Below are 9,015 nucleotides of genomic sequence, written 5' to 3' on the forward strand. Positions count from 1 at the left end.
GACCCACACATGGCATGTGCTTGACTGGCCCTGTGACAGTGTCTGCCCTGGGACACATTGCCACATGTGGTTCCCATTCTAGGCAGCGTGCACATGACATTCCCCCGGTCACTCAGAGGTAGTGCCAAATGCAGCATTGATCCCAGACTGGCTGAAGTGGGCACTGTGTGTGCAGTGAATCCCAAACCAGTGGGAGCAAATGTGTGCTGGATTTGGCACAGGCGGAAGGTCTGTGTGCCTGATCTGAACCACAGGGCTGGCCATGTGCCATTCATGCAGTCCATGAACTAGCCCTGCACTATCCATCTGGTCCCTGGAGCCACAAGAGTTCAACACCCCTGCCCTAGATCATACTTTCCCCTTCACTCACAAAATAGTCTATTCTCTAGCATTTTCTCAGCATCTGACGTCTATTAATATTCTGGACATCTAACTGGGTTGAGTCAGGATGTTAAAGGAAGCATTTGTAATGCTATTCATTAGTTTATGTATTCAGCAATTGTTATTTGTGATTCAAAGACCTTTAGAAAATATTTGGTCTGATTTTCTAGGTGAATGCAGACTTTGGCTCCATTTTCTCTACTCTTCTACCTGGAGCCAATGCTAAGTTGGCAGCCCCTGAAGGACAAACAGTTCTAGATGGCCTCGAGTTCAAGGTTGCCTTAGGAAACACCTGGAAGGAAAATTTAACAGAACTTAGTGGAGGTCAAAGGTAGGTGATGCTTATTTTTCCTTTCCGCCTTGTGTCCATAATTCTGTGAAATAAGCCATTCAGATATAGGCTCTTCTCTGGGTAAGTTTGGTCTTGTATGCCTGAAGTAAGTTATGGCCCTGGGTTATATCTCTCTGATAGCAAGCCTTCAGTGTTTTCCTTATTTACCAATCCCCCATTTTAATAATCAGCATAAATAAGGTGTAGCAGATTTGGGGGGGCTCCAGGGTGGCTATGATGGCCCCTGGTGACCATGCTACCGTTGCCCTACTCCAGCTCTAGGGTACCCTCCCCTTTGCACTCACCTGCCACTCTTGATGCATTTGTTTTATCAAAAGGAAGGCTGCCTAAGTGTCCTAGAGCAAACTCCAGTTCTTGCTGCTAGCAGGTCCCTCCCCTCAAGCTGAGTTGGGCCCTTCTGACCCATCCATGACCCTCAGGGCACTGTAGTCTTAAGGACTATTTGCAGCCTCTGACCTTCCCTACAGCCACGTCCATACCTCACAGGTGTTACTGTACCATTATTCCCTTGTTGGGACCTCAGCTTTCTCAGTCTCCGCTCCTTTTCTCTAGCTCTGTCTTCTAGCCCAGGCCCACTGTGTTGGACCTGGCTTCTGGGCTCCAGCTCTTGTCTTGATAGCTTGGTCCTGGCCCTTTTTCTATCTTGCTTCGGGCAGTGAGTCCACTTTGGCTTTATCTGGGTCCCTGGCCCCTACTTGGCGGTAGCCCACATTAGGCTGCCATCTCTTTCTAGGCTGTACCCTGCCTTTGGGCTCAAGCCTCCTCTGTGTCCTGGGCCCCCTCACCTCTTGGCAGTCTCAAGATGCTCTGTTCTACCATCAAGCACTATTGGGACCTCTGCCCCACCCCTAATAATCCCAAACCCAAGCCACCAGATTAAACTGTAATGAAGGAATAAACACATTCACTGTAACAAACTTAACCCGCTCCAGATGCAAACATTAACATCAGCTTGCTGCCTTACAGCCATACTTCCCCTTGCCCTGGGTTATATCTCTCTGATTGCAAGCCTTCAGTGCCTTACTTGCATACTTAGGGGATTCCAAGAGTCAGCAGAGCCCCTTCCTGCAGTCTGTGTCTGGAAGCTCTTCTGTCTGCAGCTTGCTATGCCAGCCGGCCTACTTGACTCAGCCCCTAGGCTTATACTGCCTAAGCCCTGCCCTTTCTGGTCAGGTGGCAATCCAGCTAAGCAGGGGTTTCTCATTAAGGCTGGTGGCCATGGCAGCTTATTACTACTGCTGTAGCAGCCTCCCTGCTGCACAAGCTAGGCTCTGCCCTACTTGCCTGTTTCCTTAGCTGCCTATTCTGTTGCAGCCAACTTCCCGCAGGCAGGAACCTGACTGGCTGCAGGTGTACCACTTCCCTCTAATGTGCAGCTCCCTGCCTAGGCAGCAGTGTTTCTTTGCTGCCTTCCTTCTTGTGGCTAGCCCCTGCTCAGCTGTCTTGGCTGTTGTCTTCTGCCTTTTCTCTCCTTAAAGTAACAGGAGCCCTAGGCTTCCTGTTTCATAAAGTAAAGCACTGAACTAATCTTATGGTACCAACACAATGGAAACCTTCAAGAACAAACTGGGTGCATCTACACGTTCATTAAAGTGCTGTAATTATGGCATGTTAAACTTAGTACCTGTAATGACAGCTACTAAACTTAATGTGCCATAATCGGTGCTACTGTGCATTAACGCAGATGAACGCTGCTTTTGTGATGTTAATGCACATTACACTGTCTACTGCGCATTAGGGCATTAGCACGTTTTTTGCCAGCCACATTAATGCTCAGTAGAATTAATCTAATGCACATTAAGTATCTTGGGTAGACATGCCCACTGAAATGTAGAGAAGTGACTATAAATTAAATGAATCAGAGGAGAGTCACAGCAGCTCTAAATTAACGGCATCAAAGAGCATCTACTACCATATTAAAGACTTGTATGTTTGTTTTGTCGTCTCCAGCTCTGGATTCCTCCTCTGGTTCACAAGTGCCACCTCTGTGACACTGAAAGCTTTGTCTCCATTTGTGTCTCTAGCACATAAGAGGGATGTTAGCTGCTGTGCACATAATACTTTCTGCCAAAAGCAATGTAGGATCTTTAGGGTTAATCTGAAAATGACCTTGCAGCCAAACTGCACTTTAGTGGAATAGCCAAAGGAAATAGGAAGGCATTCTTTTAAACTTTGTGTTTGGTTTTAGGTCTTTGGTGGCTTTGTCCCTGATCTTGGCCATGCTGCTTTTCAAACCTGCTCCAATTTACATCCTGGATGAAGTAGATGCAGCCCTTGACCTCTCCCACACGCAGAACATTGGACAGATGCTTCGTACACACTTCCGGCATTCCCAGGTAGGGTCCTGTGCAGGTTTCCCTGTGTAGCTCATTTTCAGAGAGCAGGTACACAAACTAGGGAGCTCAAGGTGCATAAGACGCAACCGATTCAGGTCATGCTAAATATTCTTCAAACTATGAAACCTTTTAAAGTTGCGTTGCAGTATTCTGGTTCACCTAATATGATATGACTTATTTGCATAATATTTTTTTTTCTTATGCAAGCAATTATTGTAGCACTATGGAGCTGTAAAGTAAGTAGAAGGGGTGACTTCATTCCAAATATAAGGGATGTTGCCAGTCTAGTAAGATGTGGTTCACATCTTGAAGAATTTTGTCCCCTGGTTTAAAATATATATATTTCTAATTCAGGCCCTGGTGAAATGTGCCAGGCATGAGTAGAGAAACTTCCAACTTGAGCAGGAAAATGTACACCATGGAAGGAGTTGGTTTCTTCTGGTGATGGCCTCTTGCTCGTGTTAGAACTCGGGTGTTTATAAGCAAACCACTGGTGACTGGAATACTGTTGGTTTGGTTGGAATAATGTCCTCTCACTTCCCAGACCAGTCTGCCTTCCTCCTAATTTTGAAACTGAATTTTCTTTTTTGCAAATTGGAGCTTTACTTACCTTGCAGGTTCACAAGCAGATGCAGTAATATTTCTGCCAGGTACAGTGCTCAGAGCACCCATTGCTATGTTCCTTTCTGACTTGCTAAACAAATGATTATAGAGAGGGAAGGAACTGAAAAAATGCTGTCCTACCCTGACCTCACAAGGGGAAGGAAAGGGTCTCGACCCAATATGTTAGCTGTCAAGAAGAGGCATCTTTATAGTTTCATATGGAGTGAAGGAGCCTGGTTTCACCATAAAGTACATAGTTTGGGAAGGACCAAGACACAGGCTTAGTGGGGCTTCTGTTGGTGGTTTGGCTCCAGTTCCCCCCAAACAAAAGATCACAGGATCAAGAATAGGGGTTGTGGGCAAATGCATGTGCATGTGAACTTGAACTGGGGAAAGACTACTACTTTTTTCTTGTGGCTTTGTTGATACTCATTACTAGAGCCAGGGTCGGCAACCTATGACGAGGGGCATTTGGCAGTGTTCTACCAGTGGGGAGCAGGGGGACATTTGCCAGTGGCCGGGCGGTGGATATAAGTGGCAGTGGGTGGCTCCTAGCACTGCCTGCCTCAGACCGGAGCTGCATCATTCTGGAACACTGCCAGGAAACATTGCTGCACTAGAGAACAGGTGCCCAGGACAACAGCCAAGTACAAAACACAAGTACAAAAGTGCATCCATATGCCTCATGACTTCATCCAAACTGTATCTCATTGTCCTTTTATCTTTTAGAATATGGTGTTCATGCTAGTCTGTCCTTCTTTTTAGTTCATTGTGGTCTCTCTGAAAGATGGGATGTTCACCAATGCAAATGTCCTCTACAAAACCAAGTTTGTAGACGGGGTATCCACGGTTACGAGATACGCTCAGGCACAGAATGGAAACAATGCACCTCAACAGCAAAAAGCTGGTAAAACAAAACCAAGGGAGAAGAGACCCAGACCTTATGTGGATGCTTGACAAGAAAATTCCACCTGCATCACTCGGGAATTGCCTGCATTTCAGTCTCCTGGTTTGAAATGAGCAAGCGAGAGTCAATGAAGTACTCTAGCCAATTTTCTGTAATGTACTCTTTCCAGTTGTATTTTATATTTACATACTTCATTATACCTGTGGGTTTTTTTTTCAGAAAAATCTTCAGTGACTGTCCTCTGATGTTTGTAATTTTTTTTTTCTATCAGCACCTTTTCACTTTTCTTGGAGGTTTTATTCTAATTTCTGCCTTTCTACCACTTCTGGAAGAGCATTGCCCTTCAGCTTAGCTCAACCTTGACTGCCACTGTACAGTTTGTTGGCTTTGTATTTTTCCCACAAATAATTCTGATATTTCCCCCCATTTAAAATGGCCTCTTTTTTTTAATCATGATTTTTTTTAAAGAGGAGGAAGTGAATGTGAATGTTTTCCTTTATTTTGATATGCAAATGCAGGACAAAACTAATACCCATCCTTTAAGATGGGTTCTTTTCCCACCTGTTCCAAGATGCATATCTATTGCCCTTTGTTGGCAAAAGGGGATAAATGGGAGTTCCTAAAGCTGGTATCAAAATCCTAACTGCTGAAAAACACTGCCTAAAATGAAATGCAAACATACTATTGACTTCCGTTTTAAAAGCAGGAGGAAGAAGACATTGATATTTTTTACCTTCAGAGTTATAGCTATTTGTACAGTTGCTAAATATTTTTTTATTACATTGTCAATAAATAAATAATTTTTAGCTCAAATGCCATTGTCAAATTGATTTTTGGTTTATTCCCTCACAAGCAGATATCTATAAGAACTGTGGCATATGACTAATAATTGAACACATTTAATCAAGCTTAAACTTCAAGCTTCATTTCTTAAATTTTTAGTCTTGAATTCTTCAGTGGCACAAACTGGGCATGTAATTTACACAGAGTGTGTAGGTACTGCAAAACTGATGTAATACTGATGCTTCAAACCATGGTGGCAAGAAAGGGGAGGCGGGAGTAGTGAGTAAAAATCAAATAACCAGTGCTATTGCCATTCCACAATTCTACTTGTTAGTCTGTGCTACCCAAACACAATTTCTTAGGATTTTTTATTATTTATTTATTTTGCTCTCTTGTAGAAAAGCTGAAAATTATTCCTCAAGCCAGCAGCCAGATGGCTGCAGCTTGACATATTTGCCTCTCTTCCCCTGCTACATCTAACTGCCATGAGGAGCTTCTGTTTTATGGCCTGTGTTCTTGCTGGTTCTTCCCTTTTTAGAGTGAGTCCTAAGCAGGTAGTAAGACTAACTTAGGTCTTCACTTTAGGTTTCTTTCTGAAGTCTGGGATTTTGTCCACATCACTCCTGCAATAGCCTTACTTTAGCAACAGATGGTTATGATGTCTCTTCCAGGTACAAAAGACATGTTCCAAACACATGATCGATAATCCTTCAAAAGATCCACAGCTACTGTGAACCTAAGAACATAAATGCCATACTAAAGTCAAACCCAGTATCCTGTCTCTGATGGTATCAGGAATGGATGCTTTAGAGGAAAAGCACTGAACTAGACCAGAGGTCAGGAAAACAGATCTTACGATGACAGGCTGAGAGCCATGGGACTCTTTAGCCTGGAAAAGCGCAGGCTCAGGGGTGATCTGATGGCCACCTATAAGTTTATCAGGGGTGACCACCAGGATCTGGGGGAACGTCTGTTCACCAGAGCGCCCCAAGGGATGACGAGGTCGAACGGTCACAAACTCCTGCAAGACTGTTTCAGGCTGGACATAAGGAAGAATTTCTTTACTGTCCGAGCCCCCAAGGTCTGGAACAGTCTGCCAGCGGAGGTGGTTCAAGCACCTACAGTGAACACCTTCAAGAGTAAATTGGATGCTTATCTTGCTGGGATCCTATGACCCCAGCTGACTTCCTGCCCTTTGGGCAGGGGGCTGGACTCGATGATCTCCCGAGGTCCCTTCCAGCCCTAATGTCTATGAAATCTATGAAATAACCAGAGCAGTGATTCTCAACTAAGGTGCCGCAAGATCCTTTTGAAGGGTGCCACAGAAAGTGAAAGAAGATAAGCGGGTAAGGACAGGCTTAGATTCTGCCTGCCTTACTGCTCCCCTGATCCCACTGCATGGCCCTTCTGTAATAAATCAAAAGTTATGGAGGGGTACCTTGAGCCTAAACAGGTTGAGAACCACTTATTTAGAGTGATCTATCCCCTATTCGTTACATTCACTGGCTTCTACTATCATTGGTCTAGAGATGCCAGAGGAAACATCTCCAACCATTCTGTTCAACATCTATTAATAGATGTCATCCATGAGTTTTGTCTAGTTCGTTTTTGAACCTGGCTAGGTCATCTGCTTCTACCATCTCCTGTGCCAATACATTCCATAAGTGAACTACATGTGTTGAATAAAAAGGTACTTGCTCTTTGTAGTTTTAAACCTGTCTCCTAAATTTAGTTGGTGTCCCCTATTTCTAGTATTCTGGGACTTGGTGAACAAGAGTTCCCTCTTCACTTAGGCTATCCACACCTTTCATGATTTTATATACCTCTATCTTCCCTCTCGGCCTTCTTTCTTTTCAAACTATAAAGAGTCCTAGCCCATTTAATTTCTCCAGGTATGGCAACTGTTCTATACCCATGAGCATTTCCATTGCCCTTCTCTGTACCTTTTCTAATTCTCCTACATCCTTTTTATGATGCAGGGATCAGAACTGCGTGGTATTCAAGATACATGACACCAAGGTCTTTCCTGAGGTGTAACAGCTAGTTCAGAACCCGGCATTGTGTTCTTTATAATTGAGATAATTTTTCCCCAGGTGTACTACCTTGCTCTTGTCGATATTGAAGTGTATCTGCTACTTGTTTTGCCCACTCACTCTAGTGAGATCTTTCTGCAGCTTCTCTCAGTCAAATCCCAAGATAACAATCTAAAATAATTTGGTGTCATCTGCAAACTTGGAGATTTCATCATGCACCAGATTGATGAAAATGTTACACAAAATTGGGCCTAATGCAGATCTCTGCAGGACTCTGCTTTGGGACCTCCCTCTACCCTGGAAAGTGACCATTTAGCCCTACCCTTCTCCTGCTATCTTTTAACGAGCTTTTGGTCCACTAAAGAACCTTCCCTCCAACCCCATGGCAGTGCAGTTTTTTTAAAAGCCTTTAGTGAAGAACCTTGTGCTGAATGCTTTTTGATAGTCCATATATATTATGTCAGCTGGATGCCCCTTGTCCATGTGCTTGTTGACACCCTCAAAGAACTCCAGCAAATCAGTGAGGCAGGATTTCCCTTTCCAAAAGCCATGCTGACACTTCCCCAGGGGATGTTTGTCCATGTTACTTGATTTTTATCTTCATTATAGATTCTACCAACTTGTGAGGGACAGAAGTGAGACTCACTAGTCTCTAGTTCCCAGGATTGCCTCTGGATCCCTTTTTGAAGATGGGCATTATGTTGACATCCTGCCAATCCTCTGGCACAGAGGCCATTTGAAAGGGTAGGTTACATGCTGTTGTCAGCGGTTCAGTTTCACCTTGGAACTCTTGAGTTGAATGTTCTCCAGTCCTGGCGACTTCTTAGTATTTAGTTTTATCAATTTGTTCTAGAATTTCTGTTTTCACTTCAACTTGATTCAGGTCTATAGACCTATCTGCCAGGAAGGATTAATCTGGCATGAGAATTTCCCCAATATCTTCTGTGATAATACTGTACAAAGAATTCATGTTGTAAGAAGTTGAGACTTCTCTCCTATGAGGTCCCTTACTTCTACCTGAGACTCAGGCTTAAGATCTTTACAGTGCTAAATGCCTGACTCTGGATCTCTGTTGAACAATACATTGTACATTGAAGCCCCTTCCATGTTGCAGATGGAGATCCCAACAAAGAAACAGGTCCATAAAGTTGTCAGCTTCATCATTGGCTTGTGATCCACAGCTACCCATCTTACTTATCAGTTCCGAAAGCGACACCCTCTGCCCCCAGGCATATTTGACTCTTTGCTGGAGCTTAAGCATACAACTCTGTTAGCTACATTCTCTAGATCAGAAGTTCTCAAATTGTGGTCCATGGACCACCACTGGTCCACGAGCTCCATTCAGGTGGTCTGCAGAAAGGTTGCAGGACAATTGAGAATATCTGTATCTTGCCCTGCACTTGATTTTTTTTTTCTGATGACAGAGATTAAATGGTCTGCCAAGACCCTCAGCAATTTTCAAGTGGTCTGTGAAAAAAAAAAAGTGTGAGAACCACTGCTCTAGATGTAAAATGGACTCCAGCTTCTTTGTGCAGGCTGTGTCTCCTTAGTTGAGAGATCCAGAGGTGCAGTGTTTTCAACCCAGAGCTTATCTAACTCCAGGCTATTGAGTTTCACAAC

At 43.9% G+C, this 9,015-nt stretch overlaps 1 protein-coding gene across 2 annotated transcripts in view; it reads left to right on the plus strand.

Annotated features, from left to right (window-relative positions):
- SMC2 (structural maintenance of chromosomes 2) overlaps positions 1–5,392 on the plus strand; it is a 35,671-nt gene extending 30,279 nt beyond the window's left edge. For both annotated transcript variants that reach the window (XM_090038846.1, XM_090038845.1), the window contains exons 23-25: positions 552–712; positions 2,922–3,069; positions 4,438–5,392. In XM_090038846.1, coding sequence (XP_089894972.1) covers positions 552–712; positions 2,922–3,069; positions 4,438–4,629 — 501 coding nt within the window. In that variant the 3' untranslated portion in view covers positions 4,630–5,392. The remainder of the gene's footprint in view (positions 1–551; positions 713–2,921; positions 3,070–4,437) is intronic.
- The last annotated feature ends 3,623 nt before the right edge of the window (positions 5,393–9,015 follow it).

This window comes from Crocodylus siamensis, chromosome 3, assembly GCF_052110815.1.
Source record: "Crocodylus siamensis isolate JL-2025a chromosome 3, ASM5211081v1, whole genome shotgun sequence".
Lineage (NCBI taxonomy): Eukaryota > Metazoa > Chordata > Crocodylia > Crocodylidae > Crocodylus > Crocodylus siamensis.